This window comes from Mus caroli, chromosome 4 (assembly GCF_900094665.2).
Source record: "Mus caroli chromosome 4, CAROLI_EIJ_v1.1, whole genome shotgun sequence".
In the NCBI taxonomy this organism is placed as follows: domain Eukaryota; kingdom Metazoa; phylum Chordata; class Mammalia; order Rodentia; family Muridae; genus Mus; species Mus caroli.
In genome coordinates, this window is record NC_034573.1 from 139,335,814 (window position 1) to 139,354,133 (window position 18,320).

The 18,320-nt window shown below is 48.5% G+C and overlaps 3 protein-coding genes across 3 annotated transcripts in view; 2 read left to right on the top strand and 1 right to left on the bottom strand.

The window, feature by feature from the left end:
* Nucleotides 1-275: 275 nt before the first annotated feature.
* Nmnat1 (nicotinamide nucleotide adenylyltransferase 1) lies at nucleotides 276-17,537 on the bottom strand. Its single transcript, XM_021160009.2, has 5 exons — nucleotides 16,784-17,537; nucleotides 5,979-6,146; nucleotides 4,906-5,089; nucleotides 2,389-2,531; nucleotides 276-1,736 (listed from the first exon to the last, which is right to left on the bottom strand). The coding sequence occupies exons 2-5, from the start codon at nucleotides 6,091-6,093 to the stop codon at nucleotides 1,321-1,323; spliced, it is 858 nt and encodes a 285-aa protein (XP_021015668.1). The 5' UTR covers nucleotides 6,094-6,146; nucleotides 16,784-17,537; the 3' UTR covers nucleotides 276-1,320.
* LOC115030877 lies at nucleotides 9,132-14,986 on the top strand. Its single transcript, XM_029476403.1, has 6 exons — nucleotides 9,132-9,202; nucleotides 10,448-10,510; nucleotides 11,304-11,383; nucleotides 12,037-12,167; nucleotides 13,935-14,001; nucleotides 14,871-14,986. Exons 1-6 carry the CDS (start codon nucleotides 9,132-9,134, stop codon nucleotides 14,945-14,947), a joined length of 489 nt encoding a protein of 162 aa, XP_029332263.1. The 3' UTR covers nucleotides 14,948-14,986.
* Nucleotides 17,533-18,320, top strand: part of Lzic (leucine zipper and CTNNBIP1 domain containing) — an 11,272-nt gene continuing 10,484 nt past the window's right edge. The window contains exon 1 of the mRNA XM_029476402.1: nucleotides 17,533-17,674. The gene's annotated coding sequence lies outside the window, so the exon portion shown is untranslated. The remainder of the gene's footprint in view (nucleotides 17,675-18,320) is intronic.

An 18,320-nucleotide genomic window follows, 5' to 3' on the forward strand; every position in this document is an offset into this window, starting at 1 on the left:
GAGTGAGAGGAAGTCAGGAGGATGGATAGAGAGTGAGAGGAAGTCAGGAGGATGGATAGAGAGATGAACAGGAAGTAGAAAGGAGGGACATTTGGTTTGAAGGGTTTTAAGACAGTGTGGAGGAGACCTGGATGCCATCAGTTGAGGTCAGCTGGGTACATTCTCTGCCTCTCTGAGCTAGCAGGCTTTCATCCCAGCATCTGCCTCCTGAGTCTTCATTTGGTAAAATCGAACCATTGGAATTTTGTCTTAACAACAACAGAGGGTAGTCGTCCTTGGTGAATTTTGCGGGATTGTTTATTTATTTGTTTAATTTAGACACAGGGTCCTCAGCGTCCCTTGATGACCTCAGACTTGCAGATTGTCAAGGATACCTTGAGTCCTGATCCTTCTGCTTCCACCTTCCAAGTGCCAGCATTAAAGGTGTGCATTGCCGTGCCCAGGTGTGGTGATCTAACCCAGGGCCTCAGGCCTCCTAGGCCAGTGCTCTACCAACTGAGCCACATGCCCAGCCAAGGTCATGTCTTAAAGAATTCCTTCCTTTGTCTATCTATTCTGGATAAAGACGGTTGTCACCAAGCACTAACGACGTGTCAGTTCTCTTCATAAGTAACGCTAGGCTTCTATTTTGTTTTGTTGCCTAGGGTCATCTCTGACTCCCGGGTTCAAAGTGATTCTCTGACCTCAGCTCCTGGTGCAGCTGGGGCTGCAGGTAGGCATCAGTGAGCCTGGCTAGAGTGAGGCTGCTCTTTCTCTTTGTGTGGCAAGTGTGTATGCGTGCGTGTGTGTGTGTGTGTCTTTTGCCTGAATGTATGTCTATGAAGCATATCTAGCCCAGAGCCCACAGAGGACAGAGAGGGCATCAGATCTCCTGAAACTGTAGTTACAGACAGCTGAGAGCTGCCATGCAGGTGCTGGGAGCTGAGTCTGGGTGCTCTGGAAGGGCAGTCCGTGCTCTTAACCTCAGAGCCATCTCTCCGGCCCCTAAAGGATGGCTTCTGGATGGACTTGCTCATCACATTTGCTTCTCTTGTGCGGCAGAGCATGAGGTCCTTTCTAGAAAAATTGATTTAAAGTTAGCGTCATTAACATTTCATTTTAGTGACTGAGCTGTTATTTGAAAGGTGAATTACATCCTTTTTTTTTTAATGGTCTTATTTAAAACATTCATCTCAGTCACTGATCTTAATTCCCTGTTGGGTTTTTTTTTTTTTTTTTAAATCGAACCTTTATCTTTCAGTTGATGAAACAGGATGGTGGCAAGTCCTTCCCTGAGTTTCGAGTCTCCAGACGAGCCTCTGGCGGACGCCGTGTACTGTGTCACAGAGTGGAATGGTTGTGCTTGGCCTCTGCGGCGTTCCTCTGCAGAGGAGCCAGGGTGACCCCAGCATTCCTGTCTTCACTCTCCGTGTTGTACAGCTCATGCTTCTCAATGTACTCTTGGACCAGGTCTGGTACCAAGTAGCGGATGCTCTGGCCCCTCCTTAGCGCCCTCCGGATCTTAGTGGACGAGATGTCATTGGTGATCCACTCGTTCACCAGGTGGATGTTGCTCTGATGTCTCCACAGCACATCGGACTCGTAGATGAATTTCTGAGCATCACTGCCAGCCCGAGTGATGCAGATGAGCCCAAAGTTGGCCACGATTTGCGTGATGTCCTCCATCTTCCACAAGTTGGGCACGCTGAAGGACTCCAGTAAATCCGCCCCACACAGCAATTTCACCCTAGGCACACCTCGAAGGGAAAAAATCAAGCATAAGGTCAGGGTTTGTTTTCTTAATAATCACCCGTATTAAAGTGACCGCGCACGTGTGCAAGGGAAGTAGATCTGGTGTCTGGTACCCCAGAGCCCTTCCTTCCTTTTATTATCATCATGGACCCAGCAAGTCTGGAATAAGAAATAAAAAGACTGGGCTGGAGAGATGGCTCAGTGATTAAGAGCACTGACTGCTGCTCTTCTAGAGGTCCTGGGTTCAATTCCCAGCAACTACATGGTGGCTCACAGCATCTGTAATGAGATCTGATGCCCTGTTCTGGTGTGTCTGAAGATAGCAACAATGTACTCATATACATAAAATAAATAAATCTTTTAAAAAAATTATAGAAAAAAATAAATAAAAGCACCGACGGGGGCTGGAGAGATGGCTCAGCGGTTAAGTGCACTGACTGCTCTTTCGAAGGTCCTGAGTTCAAATCCCAGCAACTACATGGTGGCTCACAACCACCTGTAATTAGATCTGATGTGTGTCTGGGGTGTCTGAAGACAGCTACAGTGAACTTGCATATAATAATTCTTTTTTAAAACAACAACAACAACAACAAACCCCAGTGGGGTATCTACCGTGGAATCTGAGCAATTTTTGGAGTCCTGGTAGACATCACAGACCTGTTGGTTTGGGCTCTTGGGGCTTCTGTGGGCTAGAATCTTGCTTTTGATCAGCCCACTTCCTCTTCCGCCCAGGCCTTTCCAGCGCAGGTGAGCTTTGTGGGTGAGTGCAGCTGCCAGTTGCCAGCTTCTCCTGATGGTGTCTACAAAAATGACAACCCAAAGGCACACTCCTTAGTGTCAGAGTGCTCTCTGTGTGTGTTTGTGTGCACATGTATGCAGCAGTAAGAATTAACATGGGCTGGCGAGATGGCTCAGTGGTTAAGAACGCCGACTGCTCTTCCAAAGGTCCCTAGTTCAAATCCCAGCAACCACATGGTGGCTCACAACCATCCATAACAAAATCTGATGCCCTCTTCTGGAGTGTCTGAGGACAGCTACAGTGTACTTACATATAATAATAATAATAATAATAATAATAATAATAAAGAATTAACATAACTACTTACTCCCTTGCCCAGCTGTCTTGCACACTTTTCTTGGCTTCTCATGGGAAAAGCGCTGCCCTCGCCATGGGGAAAATGAGACTTGAGGCCTTGGGTCCACCACTAGCAGAGTCCTGACACTGGAAGTGTCCCACACCCAGTGTGCCACTATCTGTCTGTCAGAGTGTTTGTCAGCCCACTGAGAGAGGAGATGATTAAGCTGCTCATAGTACAACAGAACCGCGATTTTTTTATTTGTTTGTTTGGTTGGTTTTTTGTTTTTTGTTTTTGTTTTTGAGACAGGGTTTCTCTGTGTAGCCCTGGCTATCCTGGAACTCACTCTGTAGACCAGGCTGGCCTCGAATTCAGAAATCCGCCTGCCTCTGCCTCCCAAGTGCTGGGATTAAAGGCGCGCGCGCCACCACCACCTGGCTAGAACTGGGATTTTTATCTGACAGTCAGGTCTAGAGCCTACACCCTTGACCAATAAAGACCATGGCCTGATCTCACAATGAAGAAGCACATGGCAAGGAGAGGGACCAGAAGGGCAAGTGTCTGAGGCCTTCAAGGAAAGCAGCCCTGCAGGAACGGGGCTGGTGGCAAAGGTTCACTGCCTTATCTCAGTGCCAAGCTACCAGAGCAATGTGGACCAAAACCCCAGGGGTTGGCCCTTCACACCCTCACTCCCCCCTCTTCCCCATCAACAGCCAAACTGACTGTGCTGGGGATGAGGTTGCCATGAGGCCAGGGGGAAGAGTGGGGCTGACACAAGATGATGGCCTCCGATGGGAGAATATTTTACCATCAGTAGGGAGATCGCTTTTCCTGTTAACCCTGAAAAGGGAGCCCTGGTATGTCACAGGTAGCTGCCATCTTCTGGCTCAATGCCCCGTCCTACCCTAAACACTACCCAGAGGTCCTTATGTCAACGTCCAGCGTGGCTGAGAGTCTGTGGATAAAACTCTCTGGGAGTTCAGTGAGACAGAAGCCAGATACTGCAGCATCCCCCATAGCCTGCAGCTCAAGCGCCTTTGGTGTCTGTGGACTCCAACGGCCTGCAGAGGGCAGCAGGAACAGATCAGGTCCTCTCGAGCTGTGCAAGGGCCACCCGATGCTTCTGGTCCCTAACACACTGCACTCAAAGCACCCACAACACATCCTACTCTGACCCCTGAGTGTCCTAAGAACAGACATTAGACAAAGGTTTTTCACAAAGTCCCTAGTTCACCCTGCAGACTGTAAAGAGATGGTTAGACAGTCCTCCCTTCACTCCCTGGGAGTGGTCTCCAAGGTCTGAGCACAGAGGCCTGGATAGCCGCCTATGCTCTTCTGTGAGGACCACACAAGGTCAGGCTGGATCCTCGGCAAGCTCTGCCCCACACTCCTCCTTATGAAGTATATGATAAGATAGTCATTAAAAACAAAAACAACCGGGGAGCTGGAGAGATGGCTCAGCGGTTAAGAGCTCCGACTGTACTTCCGAAGGTCCTGAGTTCAAATCCCAGCAACCACATGGTGGCTCACAACCATCAGAATGAGATCTGACGTCCTCTTCTGGTGTGTCTGAAGACAGCTATAGTGTACTTACATATAATAATAAATAATTCTTTAAAAAAAAAAAACAACAACAACAAACAAACCAAAAAAAGCAGAAGCTCACAACCGTGTGTAATGGGATCTGGCGCCCTCTTCTGGTGTGTCTGAGGCAGAACTTAAAAATAAATAAAATAAAGATAATAAATAAAGATAAAATAAATCATCTTTTTTGTTTTTGTTTTTTGTGTAGCCCTGGCTGTCCTGGAACTCACTCTGTAGACCAGGCTGGCCCTGAACTCAGAAATCACCTGCCTCTGCCTCCCGAGTGCTGGGATTAAAGGCATGCTCCCGCGCAATGTGCTGCCGTGCTCCCTGCCAGGATGACAAAACCTCTGAAACTGTAAGCAAGCCCTGGTTACAGGCTTTCTTTTCTAAGTGTTGCTTTGGTCATGGTGAACAGTGACTAAGACCCTTGTTGATAACCTCACAGTCCTGCACAGTCAGATGCAGAACTGAAACCATGGCAACAAGAACATGTGGACTGCACTGTGGTTACCTGAGCACCTTCACGGTCTCCACCCACTCCTTCTGAAGACTTTCCCACGTATCCACTTCCACCCAGTGTGAGTTCTTGGTGGCAAGTTCTGCCATGATGATTCGGTGGTGGGCTGGGATGAGCCCTTTCTTCTTGTATGCATCACCGACCGGCGAGATGATGCCTTTGATAACACTGTATTTTCCTGGGTAAAGAGTGATGTTCGATATTAGGCATAACAAATCAGACTTTATGAACAGGAAATATCAATATTATTTTATAGTCACAATGTCCCCTCCTTTTAATAGGCAATCGAAACTGTGATAAAGGGCTAGCAAGAGGGCATCATGGATAAAGGAGTGTGTCGTCAAGCCTGATGACCTGAGTTCAAGCCCCAGCACACACATGGTGAAAGAAGAATGGATGTCTCCAAACTGTCCTCTGATCTCCTCAAGAATACCATGTCTCCCAAGTAAATAAATTTTAAAAAAAATTAGAAAAGAAACTCTAATAACGTATTGTGAAGTTATCGCTTGAACTCTTTTAGGTGTATAGTTCTGTAGTGTGGAGCTCATGCAGGCTGCTATACAACCTTCACCCCTTCCATCCTCAGAACTTCATCTTCACCAACTAAAGCCCTCCACCCCTTCCTTCCACACCAGCTCTGAGTTCCCTACATGACTTACAACTCTGGTGGATGTTGCTGTTCCTTGCAAAAGCCTGAGTCAGTCCGCAGTGTTCACCTAGGGCAGCTGAAGGAATCCTGCTCGCCGCCTCTAGGTGCTTGACAACATCAAGTGAGTTTTACTGACTGAGCCTCTGCCCAGCCTTGCTCCTTCTTATATAGACCAGGCTGGTCTGAAACTCATAGAGATCACCTGCCTCAGACTTCCATGTGCTGGGAATGCACCATCACGTCCGGCCTTATTCACGTCTTCCTGTTAACATACTTTGCAACAAGCACTTCCACCTCGCTGGCCCTATTAACCTTTTCTGGCTAGGTCCCTGTGCCTGGAAGCAGGGCAAGCTCCTTGTGTCCAGGATCAGGCATTCACACGGACACGGTCTTTAGTTAGCTGGGTCGCCGCTCCTACCTGTAGCATTCATATAGTCCTTGGCCAGCTCGAACAGTCTGAGGTGCATGTTGGTGATGGGGTTAAAAGAGCCACAGGCCAGGAGAACCACCTCTGTCTTCTCGGATGAGTCCATGGGGAGAAGTTGGTGTTGTTGACCTAAATGTAATCCTCTGACACCGATGTTGTCTACAAAGGAGAAGGGACACATGTTCATTTACAGATCTCTTGAAGTCACCATGGTGACTCCCTGAAGACAGGTGGACAAATACTTGGCTTCACAGACTGAGACGAACTGCAAAACAAGCTGCACCCTCTGCTCTTCGCTTTCACCAGTATGCAGTTCCTCCCAGAGAGGAACGGGACACACCTCTCTCTTCCTAAGATTCGATTTGCCCAACAGAATATGGCAGAAAAGATAATGCGTTAGTTTTGAGCCTAGTACTTAGATGGTTTCGTTGTTCTATTAACATATAGTAACATACTAAAGAGCGAGGCAGTGGTGACTCACACCTTTAATTCCAGCACTTGGGAGGGCTTGAGGTCAGCCTGGTCTACAGAGTGAGTTCCAAGACAGCCAGGAACAGCTACACAGAGAAACCCTGACTCAAAAAACAAAACCAAAAACCAAAAAACTGCTCTCCTGAAAACTAATTCACTCTCATGACCTTCTTGCTTCCCACAAGGTACCTCTCCTCTAAGGACCCGGCACCTCAGCACAGCCATGCTGGACACCAAGCTTTCAGCACATGGACTCCAAGGATACACTCAGACAGCACTTAAACTGTAGCAGAGATGTCCCTATCCTCTGCTGCTGCCTCTACACTAGACTGCTCAGTGATGACAGTTGGTACCCCAGCTGAGAAGACAACTGGCCTCTTGATATGTGACAGGCCATCAGAGGCCAGCCAAGCACAGCCAAGATCTTCATTGCCACAGCCAGCCCAGGAGAGAGCAGACGCACCCTGATGGAACTCAGTAAACCCACGCGTGGGTCTTAATCTCAAGCTGAAACGAGTATTTACTGATGGCTGTCACTTGGGTTTTGTGATGGAATTTTAATAAAGTAATTCACAGAGCTGGGGAGATAGCCAAGTGACAGGACACTTGCCTAATACAGATGAGATGTTTAATCCTCTGCACAGCAAAACAAACAAACAAACAAACAATAACTCATATCACTCTTGAAGAAACAAGAGAAGAAGCTATGGCGGGAAGCGGGAATGGATATGAGCATGCCTGAGGCCCTCAAACCAAACAGTCTTGGAGTTCTAGCTGCCTGTGAGGCAGGGACCTGAGAGGAGCCTGGACAAGCGACTAAGCTCTCATCTCAAAAAATCTTCCCAAACCTCCCAAAACAACAGGGGCTGGGTTCAAGTAATAAAGTGCTTGTCAAACCGGGAGTGGTGGCGCACACCTTTAATCCCAACACTCGGGAGGCAGAGGCAGGCGGATTTCTGAGTTCGAGGCCAGCCTGGTCTACGGAGTGAGTTCTAGGACAGCCAGGGCTACACAGAGAAACCCTGTCTCGACCCTCCCCCCCCCAAAAGTGCTTGTCAGTCAATCACGAGGTCCTGAATTTCATCTCCAGCACCTACATAAAAAAAGCCAGGCACAGTGGGCACAGGTCCATAATCCAAGCACTGAGCAGGGCAGGCAGAGAGACTATTAATGGATCTTTGGCCAGCCAGTCTCTCTAAATCCATAATCTCCAGGTTCACTGAGAGACCCTGCCTTAGAACAAGGTGGGGAGGGGTTAGGGAAGACAGCTGACTCTAATCTCAGGCTTCACTTGCGCGCACATACAAACCCTCCCCCACTCCCCCAATCTTGCGCATGCACACACATTAAGTTGCGAACACACACCTGTAACCGCAGCCCTGGGGAAGCAGAGCTAAGCAGTCTAGCTCAATCATCAAGCTCTAAATTCTGTGTGAGGCCCCATTTCAAAAGGTAAGGTGGGCTGGGCAGTGGTATCGCACGCCTTTAATCCCAGCACTCGGGAGGCAGAGGCAGGTGGATTTCTGAGTTCTAGGACAGCCTGGTCTACAGAGTGAGTTCCAGGTCAGCCAGGAAAAAAGGCAAGGTGGACAGCTATTGGGGATGACACTAGATATTGAGCACAGGCTTCCACGTGTTCACATACACACATGTGCACCTTCACACATACAGGCCAACCAATAAAAACAAACAACAAAAGACACAGGGAAACTGCTAACTGTGGACAGATATTGAGACTGGTCATTGATGTTCGGTGTACTGTTAGCTGGGTTAGGGGTTGGGGCTAGAGATTAGTCTGAGCGCTTGCCTCACGTGCAGCCGTAGGATACCATACATTTGATCCCCAGTGGTGCTCCCCTCGACCCCAAAAGAAAAGGAGTTGTTAAACAGTAAGGCTTTCAAGGTCTCACTTCTTTCTCCTTACAAAACCAAGGTTTGCTAATGCCAGCCCTGTCCCTTCCAGCCTTACCTCTATCCACTTCCCATACAAAGTGCCTGTTGCAGAGCTGGGAGAAACAGAAGGACCATAAGTTCAAGGCCAGCCTGGCCTATAGGTGACCCTGTCTCTAAAAAAGGCAGCATCTCCACAGAACTCTAGTCTACAGAGAAACTGGGGTACCTGCCGACCTCTGAGCAAGCTCTCCAGGTCTTGTTGGAAGGTCCCTCATGCCAGTCCTGAGCACACCCAAGTCAGGTTCTAGACACTGTGTCCCAAGGGAGGGCAGAGTGGAAGGATAGGTAAGGTGTGGAGGGAGTCCAGAGACTGCCTGAGGTCTGGAAAGAGAGAGAACAAAGTGCATTGGGACCCACCCTGTGCTCTGGGGAGCTCGGGTTCCCTTCCATCCATCCCCAGAGGAGGAGGAGGCTGCTGGAAGCTGATCTCTCAGTGTACAGGGGGCAGTCTTTGTCCTTTGTCGCACTGGTGACCTGTCTCAGATATCCAGTCCTCTCAGCTAGGCTCTCAACCCTCCAAGCAACAGAGTTAAGTTACAGTGAGCTCCTACACCGTGTCCTGTCCCAACATGGAGGTGACGGATGGGTGTGGAATCTCAGACAGAACTGTCCTGAACGCCGCGGCTACCGGACCCGTGTCGCCCTGATACACTTGTGTTTGGTCCACACAGCCTGTCACCGGCACTGCTGGCTGCATCGGCTCAGGCTGTAAGTGCCGCCATGATTCACTTTTGTTTGGTCCACACAGCCTATCACCTGCACTGCTGGCTGCCGAGGTCGCACCGCCTCAGGCTGTAAGTGTCCCTCCCCAGTGCCTTATGTCAAAAAGCTCGTAGCTTCCTGGGGCAGTCTTTGAGTTTAACTGAAATTTACTTCTAAAGCACCCATCTTTTGAGCGTAAAAGACACTGTGATGCAAACATTAACTCATGACTACAACTTCGGAAGAGCGCCGTGACTCTGCAGTTCTTTCCCGTCTCCAGTCTCTCAGTCTAAAGCCACATTGGCCTACTGCCAAAAATGACGGGTTCGGCCAGACCACTTCTCACAACCGCCGCTATTTCTTTTGAACTGGTAGCTTCGTATATCTTGTTCTGATGATGCTTCAAGTGTTTTAAATAGTGTAGATTTTGAAGGTGTCTGTTCTTTTAGTACCTCATCTGAAAGTGCAGTAATTATTCTCTATGAGCCTCCTACAGTCTTCAGCCCCAAGCCCTACTAATGAAACCACTGAGGTGAATGCGGCCTGGGGGTCGGGTGGACTAGTATTTTATGATGAAGGTTTACTTACAGGTCACCAAGATAGCACAAAGAATTCAGAAAATGTGTGCAGCAGTTAGCAGTGATTCTCATTTGGTCTGCAGGCTAACTCGGTTCACACTCAGTGTGGCTTAACCTGCCTGGGGCAAGGGTGGCTTGTGGGCTCTGAGCCTAGGTCCCTCACTGACTGCTGCTGTCTGTTTCTTGAACAACTCAAATTTTTCTGATCCTTGGCTTCTGCATTATTAACATGGGGACCCCAGGCCTGGTGACTCTGGTACCAGTGCTTAGCAAGCTGAGGCAGAAAGACTGCTTAAGCCGGGCGGTGGTGGCGCACGCCTTTAATCCCAGCACTTGGGAGGCAGAAACAGGCGGATCTCTGAGTTCGAGGCCAGCCTGGTCTACAGAGTGAGTTCCAGGACAGAGAAACCCTGTCTCGAAAAACAAAACAAAGCAAAACAAAAAAAAGATATTCATACACTTATCTAATTGCAAATATTAAGTTCTGTGGTTTGGTTATTTTCTATTCTTGAGTTAATACTGCTTACTGTAATTTGTGTGTTGTTTCATATCGTTAACTGAATCATGGCAGAGGTTCTGCAGGCTGCCTTGCGACTGCTCTCGGCGGCACCTGGTACAAGGCCGGGGCTGAGGTACTGACAGCTGCCATTTTACTGGAAAGCGGCGAGCTAGCCATACACCTTTTGCTTAGTTTAAGACCGAATTTGAATCTGGTTCCTGGAAGTCCTAAAGGTGCCCCTCCCTGTGTCCGTGCAGCCAGGTGACAGTGCTCCTGTTGGGGATCAGCACCCTGACCCTCCAGTTCTACGTGCTGTTACGGTAAGTCAGCCCAGGCAGCCTTACCTGTGGGAGTCGTGCGGGTGCTCCCTGGGACTCCTGTCACACACCTAACTGCCGCCTGCCCCATTGTTTCCATTCCTGTGTCTGGTGGCAGACGTGTCCGCCCCTTCGCATACCTGGAAACCTCAGTGCGGCAAATGTTGCAGAGAATCGGGCAGATTCAGTTTAAGTTTTAACAAACATTTACTTCCATGTAAGAGGTCATTAGATGGGAGACAGTGAGGGCGTCACCAATAACTCAATTGATGGATTCCCGAGAGTCCAGTCCCAAGGGCCTAGTGTGAGCTAATGTCTGCAGGGCCGAGGGCAAGGCATGCACACTCAGTCAACTGGATTCTGAACTGATTCTAGATTCTGCAACTTCAGATTCAGGGTGGGAGCTTAGTCTGCAAGCTAGAGACAACTGTCCCTGAGGAAGCAAAGCAGACACAACCTGCTTGCCCAAAATAAAGAGTCTCTGTCTTAAAAATGTGGAGATTCTACATAAATCTGAAAACTGAGAAGCCATTGACGTGAGGATAAAAAGGAGGCCCGGGCTGGTGCTAAACGCATAGCGCAGGTCTAGCACAGGTCTGTGTGTGGTACATCGCAATTCTTTACTTCCAGTGGTCAGAATTTCTACAAAATACTTTTACCAAAACCATCAAATTAGGATTACATAACAAGCATGCTTATTATCAGGCTGCCAAGAGCCAGACAGAGCACGAGGGAGCTCCTGGTGTGCCCAGGCCTTGGAGAATTCGCTGCTGAGTAAATGTGGATTGCTTTTCAGGCCCAGGTCCTCCCGGTTCTGCAGCCAGCCCCTCCTGGCCAACCTGGTCGGTAGCATGGTCTTCACCCTGCTCACACTTGGTAAGTAGGTGTAGAGTTACCTGAAAGCTCCCAGTAGGTGCTTATTATTTGATACACTCTGTAGGGATCAAAGAGGCTAAGAGAAGGTTTTCTGCTCTATATGTGTTCACACAAGAGAAAAATCACACTGAAAAGTCAGATGGCAGGCCTGGGTTGCGGCTCCATGGTAGAGAGCTTACCTAGTATGTATGATGTCTGGGTTTGACCGTCATTAAAAAAGAAAAAAAAACCTTAAATGAAGAGAATCTTTAAAATTTCCTGGGCATTCCTTATAGTTATCCTATAATTAGAATGTGAAACCTGAGACCAACTCTAGTAAAATTAATTGTATTTTTCTCCTTCCTTCCCCTAACTCGCTTTTGGGGGTGGGGTTGGGGATTTTTGTTTTATTTTTGGAGACAGGGTTTCTCTGTGTAGCTCTGGCTGTCCTGTACCATACACCAGGCTAGATCCAGCACTCGGGAGAGGGAGGCAAGAAGACAGTGAGACTGAAGGTAGCCTGGGCTACGGGACCAGAGCCTGTTTCAAGACAGGAAAGCAAAACAGCAAAAAGGAATGTGCATGTGTGTGTGTGTGTGTGTGTGTGTGCGCGCGCGCGCGCGCGCGCGTGCGCGAGGTGATTGAGCCTGACGGCCGTGGGCACTTCCTTGCAGGGCTCTTTGTGCTGCTCACTCAGACGGAGCTGGCCCCGTTGGCTCTAAGGACAGCACTGGTGGTATTTGGCGTGGCGTCCTTTGGTGAAGGAGTCTGCTCTGGGCTGTTAACACTCCTGGCATCAGACTGCGTATGCTTTTTACTTTTTGTGCATTAATTTACCTATGTGTGTCATCGCATGCATGCCACAATATCCGACTGGGGGCCAGAGGACAACTTGTGGGTGCCGGGTCTCCTCTGAGGATCAAATTCAGGTTATCAGGCTCAGCAGCAGACTTCCTGGCGAGCCATCTCACTGGTCCCTGTTTTGGTATCTTAATCTGAACAATTGGTTACATTATTTTTCTTTTCTTTCCTTTTTTTTTGGGGGGGGGGGCGGGGAAGGGAGTGTGTGTTGAGACAGGGTTTCTCTGTATAGCCCTGGCTGTCCTGGAACTCATTCTTTAGACCAAGCTGTTCTTGAACTCAGAGTTCCACCTGCCTCTGCTTCCCACTCACAGGGATTAAATGGTGAGTGCCACCAACACCCAGCTACCATTACTTTTTAATATTTATTATCTACTTATGTTGAAAATAGAGATACATAGGCATGGGATTTCTAATCAGATATACCGCAGTTATTCTAGAAAAGTCAAAGCTTTCTGGGGGCCAGAGGGAGAGCTCGATGGGAAAGTGTGAGAGGACCTGAATTTGACCCTCAAAGCATGGGAAAGCTGGGTATGGGGTACACACTTGTAGTCCCACTGTTGGAGGAGGGGAAAGACAGGCATATTCTGGGGCTTAAAGTCCAGCCAAGTCTAACAGGTTGAGATCCCATCTCAAGGAGGCAAATAACATTTCTGAGAATGCCTGCTTCTCCTGCTGCTTCTACATGTAAGTGTACACTTGGACATACACGTACACACATGTACAACATTTTGTTTGTTGTTGGTAGTGACGGTGACTTTGCTGTTGTTGCTTGTGTTTTTGAGACAGGGTCTCTCTATGTAGCCTTGGCTGGCTTAGAACTCAGAGATCCACCTCTACCTCCAGAGTGTTGGGCTGAAAGGCATGAGCCACCACACTCGTCATGAGATTTTCTTATTGTGGGTGAATCCCATGTTAATAGAAAAAATATGTATATGTACATATTTTTAAAAGAATTCTTTATTTATTTTAGTATATGGGTACACTGTCACTGTCTTCAGACACCCCAGAAGGCAGCATCAGATCCCATTACAGATGGTTGTGAGCCACCATGCGGTTTCTGGGAATTGAACTCAGGACCTCTGGAAGAGCAGTCAGTGGAGCCATCTCTCCAACCCGAATTTTAACTTTTAAAAAATTTAAAAAGTGTATCACATTTGTGTATGTGTGTGATGTGTATATGGAAACATATGCCGTGGCAAGCATGTGGCGGACAAGTCTGTGGAGTAGACAAGGCTATGCTCTCCTTCTACCAGGCAGTATTGAACTCAGGTCATCAGGTTTGGGGGCAAGCACCTTTGCTCACTAGGCCATCTCACTGGCCCTAAAAAGATTTTAATAATATTAAAGACAGTATGTCACAAGACATATATAGCACATGTGCCTATGACTGTAGGGCTTGAGAAGCAGAGGCAGCAGGATTGCAAAGTCTGGGGCAGCCTGGGCTACACAGAGACACTATGTCACAACCCAAACAAAGCTAAACGTAGTGTACCCCTTTCATCCCAGCACTTGGTAGGCAGAGGCAGGAGGATCTCTATGAGTTTTGAGTCCAGCCTGGTCTTAGTGAGTTCTTAGTGCGTTCCAGGACAGCCAGGGCAGCACAGCGAGCGAGACCCTTGTTGAAACAACACAACCAAACCAAACCTAAACCAAACCCCACTGGCTAAAGGACAGAGAGATTTCTGATGGTGTTTTGCTTCTCATACAGGAGAAAACCACCCCTGAACTTTACTATGTATCTGTGGTGCTGTCAGTGGGCAGCCTGGTATCCACGGGTGAGTCAAAACACCTCCCAAGCCCCTATCCAGACCCCCTTGCAGACACTGTGTGACCTCAGAGGCCCCAGCTCCTCTTACTGCAGAACTCACAGAGACAGAGTGTTAAAGAGAGGAAAGGGAGGCTTTGGATGGGATGTAAAGAAACTTCCTGGGACGCAGCTCAGTGGGGAAGAGTGCCGGCCAGCACAGCTGAGGTCCTGGGCTCAGCCACCAGCACCGGCCTATGCCCAGGTGGTGACACACAGGCTGGCAGTCCCAGACACTCCAGAGGAGGTAGAGGCAGAGATGGAGACAGGTGGTTTTCTGTGAGTCGGAGGCTAGCCTGGTCTACCTAATGAGTTCTAGGAACTATGTAACAGAGAGACCCTGTCTCAAAGTTAGATCTTCCACAGCAGCTGTTGTTAGCTGCATCGGATCTGCACAGGACTGAGCCTCTTAACATCCCGTCATCATGGGCAGAGGAGGGGCTCATAAGGCCTCATCCCTTCCCTCCCCAGGGTGCACACTATTGGCAGTTAATGGTAGCTGGAGAGAGAGTCAGATTTCTCTTTAGTTCTAGGCACTGGTAAGGCGCTCTTGCTCACACACCTCCTCGCCCCCACTTATGCAGGCAACATTAATTAAAGCCTCTGGGCCACAAAGAAAACAAATAAACAAAAAAGTCATGGAAGTTGGGTGGGATGTGTTGGGAAAGAAAGGTTTTGATGTGGGAGAGGGGTTAAGGCAGTACTGTGGGGAACATGATCAACAAACATTTATATATGCTGTCCTCTTGTGTATGAACTTTTGAAGGAATACGTTTTTAAAAGCATCCTTCTCACCTGAGTCCTGCTCCACCTTATTAGACACTGTGCTCTGTCCTGCAGTGCTTTTTTCTGGCATGGGGCTCATCTGGCTGTCCAAAGTGACCTGCCCAAGGCCAGATGCTAAGCCAACAGTCTGAAGCTAGCCCAGAGGTCCTGCTGGTTTCCTGCCTCATTTACACGCCTGGGCTGACTGAGTCCGCCCCAGCATTACCACTGTGTACCGTCAAGCATCTCACAAGATGATCTCCTAGCTGCCATTTCTACATAAAATGTCTGCTGCACATCATAACCACGCAGGAAGCATGCCAAGACCAGCCATCATAGAAGCTGCTTAATGAGCACTGAAGAAGCGGGAAACGATTGGTCAACTGATACCACAGGATCGCCATTAAAAACACATTCATACGAAGGAGGAGTGAGTGTCTACACAATACTCTCAAGATTGTTACAATGACTTCCTATAAACCTCAGTTCCTATAAAACAGGGACATTAGAATCTGAGCCGACGACACCGGCAGAAGTGGACGTTGTCAAAAGAAATCGCTCATCTCAGCAAAGTGAAGCTTCACAGGAAAACAGTGTTGCAGACCTTAGATCTCACCAACATCAATCTATACATTCTTTCCATTGTGGGGACTTTTGGATAAAGAGAATCTCTTTATGGGTTACAACAGTCTTTCATATCACTACAGCCAATTATTTTGTAGGACATATAGCCTCTCTCTGCTGCTGTGACAAAACACTCTGACCAAAAGCAACTTGGGGAGGAAAGGTCCTTTTGCCTTGTACTTCCAGGTCAGTCCATCACTGAAAGAATTGGGGCACGGGCTCTAGGAGGAACCGGAAGCAGACACTACTGAGGAATGAATGCTGCTGCCTCCTGGCTTAAACTCTGTAGACCAGGCTGGCCCTGAACTCACAGATATCATTCCGTCTCTGCCTCTTTAGTGCCAATGCCCAGCACCTAGGAAGTTGGCTTTCTTATACAGCCCAGGATTACCAGCCAGGGAATGGTGTTACCAGGTGGGCTGGGCCCTCCTCTCCCAATTTACATAACAGTCTCCCACAGACATACCCACAGACCAATCCAATCTGGACAATTCTTCAATCAAGGTTTTCCATTCAGATGACTCTAGGCTATGACAGCAGTTAAAGGTAACTATGAACTTCTAACAACTCCCCCCTCCCCTTCAACTTCACAAAGGCATCACTGTAAGCTATAACCTTTCAATTTCTTGTCTCCAAAGTCCCTGTTAACATTATAAAACAAAAGCATAGACCAACTTTCAAAATTCTCAGTCTTTCAAAATTTCAAAACTTTTAAAGTTCCGAGTCTCTTTAAAAGTCCAAGTCTTTTAATCATGAGCTCCCGTAAAATACAAAATAAGGTTCATACTTTCTAATCCTAAAAGGGAAAAACCAGAGAATAGGAATAATCACAATTAAGCAAACCCAGAATCCAACAGTGTAGCTCAATATCCGACATTTGGAACTCTGGATCTGGGTCCCAAAGGGCTGGCATAGCCCCATCTCCACTCAGCTCCCCGGTAACAGTTTACAGTCCACTCAGCAGCAATTTGATTGGTTCTCAAAGGCTGTGTGGGCTTGCTCTTTCCCAGATTTGGAAACGACTAAAAGGGAAAGTCCTTCTCAGCGCTGGCTTTCCCCCATTGCCTCTCACCCACATCCCTCTAAGTTCATGGGCGTCTGCTCTCAAGAAATCTCTAGAGAGGAAGAATCCAGGCCACCCCAAGTTGGGGAACTGACCTGCACCAAGGTCACAGGAAATTTACCAACTTTTTGGTTCCAAGAACTAAAGGGCAAGAGTTGACTATGAAGAGCTGGCCCCAGGGACCATTACAAAAGTCTCTAAAGGCCCAGCCATTGTTCATTGTCCCTTGCTTGGCAAAGTACGGGTCGCCGGGCTAACGCTCGCACAGGCTCGTCTCCTAGGTCCTCAGTAGGTTGCTTACCAGGCCTTGAAGGCCAAACGGCCCTAGTCCTCCAGGAGACAACCTCGGCCCGGACGCCAGCGCAGGGAACACCGCCGCCTTGCTCTCATTGGCCCAACACAGCCGGAAGTGCGCGAATCCAGCGGAAGTGCTCGCTCCATGCGGTCCGCCCGGCCGGGGCGTCAGGTAGGCGGGGCCCCTGGTTCCAAACCCTGGGATCCGCAAGCTTGCGGCAGGCGGGGATCGGGAGGGCGAAGGAGGTTGTCCTGTTTCCGATCAGGGAGGACGGAGAAGCGTTTCGCAGGCGTAGGACTCCCCGCCTCCTCAGGTGACCACCGGGCCTGCTGGAGCCCGGCCTTGGCGGGACCTGCACACCTCGGCGGGAGCTTGGAGTTCGTCTGTCCGCGGGGAGGAGGCCCGCAACCGAGCGTGCGTCCCGGCTCTGCCTTATTTTTGTTCCAGTGGTCCTGGGCCCGGGCTCTGATTACTTCCGTCCCTGAGAAGGTGTGCTTTCTGCCCTTGCCTTGTCGTGCGTCTGAGTTGGACAGTTTTCCTCAAGCCCTAGTCCCGAGTGCTGTGGCCTCACCCAGAGGGGACTCAGCAAAAGCTACGGGAGGCACAGCCCAGGGATTCAGTGGCCTCTCCCGCGTCTTCCTAGGAATGGAGAACGTATTTCAGTTACAGTCTGCTTAGCGGGAAGTGATCTGGACAGCTGTAGGCCAAGTTCAGACACAGCAAATAAAACTCTTAACAGTTTTACCTTGTTCTAGCCAGCTCCACCCCAGGAGGTTTGAAGTTTGAGCCTCCCGTAAACTTTATGACAACTTCGCTTTCCTCAAATTGATGACACTCAGAGCTCCGACAGTTGGCGAGTTTTGAACACCGAGCACGGGACAGGATACTGGAAGCCCGGTGAGCGTGAATGAATATATTCCACTCCAGATGACAGTGTTGGCCATTTCGGCATTCTCAAAGGAAACGCATCACTTTTATTCAATACTAGGTGGTGCCAGTGAGTCAAATCTTTCTGGTCCAAATCTGTAGTGTGGTTAAAGTTTTGTTTGTTTGTTTTTGCTTTTGTTTGCTTATTTGTTTTACAAGCCTTTATTTTTCCTTAAATTTATTCAGAATAACTTTGCTTTTTGAGACTGTATTGCAGCTTGGGAGTGCAGTCTGGCGTAGCGTATATGTCGCATTCTGGTTCCTCCATTTCCCCCAAGAAGAGATAGATTTTTGTGTTAAACAGTAATAACTTACTGTGCAGGGGATTTATCTTAATGGCAGAGTCCTTGCTTAGCAGGAATGAGCGCCTAGATTCAATCCCCTGTTCTGGGGGAAGAAAAACAAGTATGGGCATGTTAGCACATACCTGTAATCCTAGAAAAAAATATGTTCTTTTCATTTTTTTTTTTTTATTTATTATATGGAAGTACACTGTAGCTGTCTTCAGACATTCCAGAAGAGGGCGCCAGATCTCGTTGCGGATGGTTGTGAGCCACCATGTGGTTGCTGGGATTTGAACTCTGGACCTTTGGAAGAGCAGTCGGGTGCTCTTACC

Coding starts and splice junctions, on each gene's coding strand:
- LOC115030877 (XM_029476403.1), top strand. CDS start 9,132: ATGATTCACTTTTGTTTGGTCCACACAGCCTATCACCTGCACTGCTGG. Junction 10,511..11,303: donor CAGTTCTACGTGCTGTTACG/GTAAGTCAGCCC, acceptor ATTGCTTTTCAG/GCCCAGGTCCTCCCGGTTCT. Junction 12,168..13,934: donor CACTCCTGGCATCAGACTGC/GTATGCTTTTTA, acceptor CTTCTCATACAG/GAGAAAACCACCCCTGAACT.
- Nmnat1 (XM_021160009.2), bottom strand. CDS start 6,093: ATGGACTCATCCGAGAAGACAGAGGTGGTTCTCCTGGCCTGTGGCTCT. Junction 2,532..4,905: donor GAGACCGTGAAGGTGCTCAG/GTAACCACAGTG, acceptor TCATTTTTGTAG/ACACCATCAGGAGAAGCTGG. Junction 1,737..2,388: donor CCAAGAGCCCAAACCAACAG/GTCTGTGATGTC, acceptor TTTCCCTTCGAG/GTGTGCCTAGGGTGAAATTG.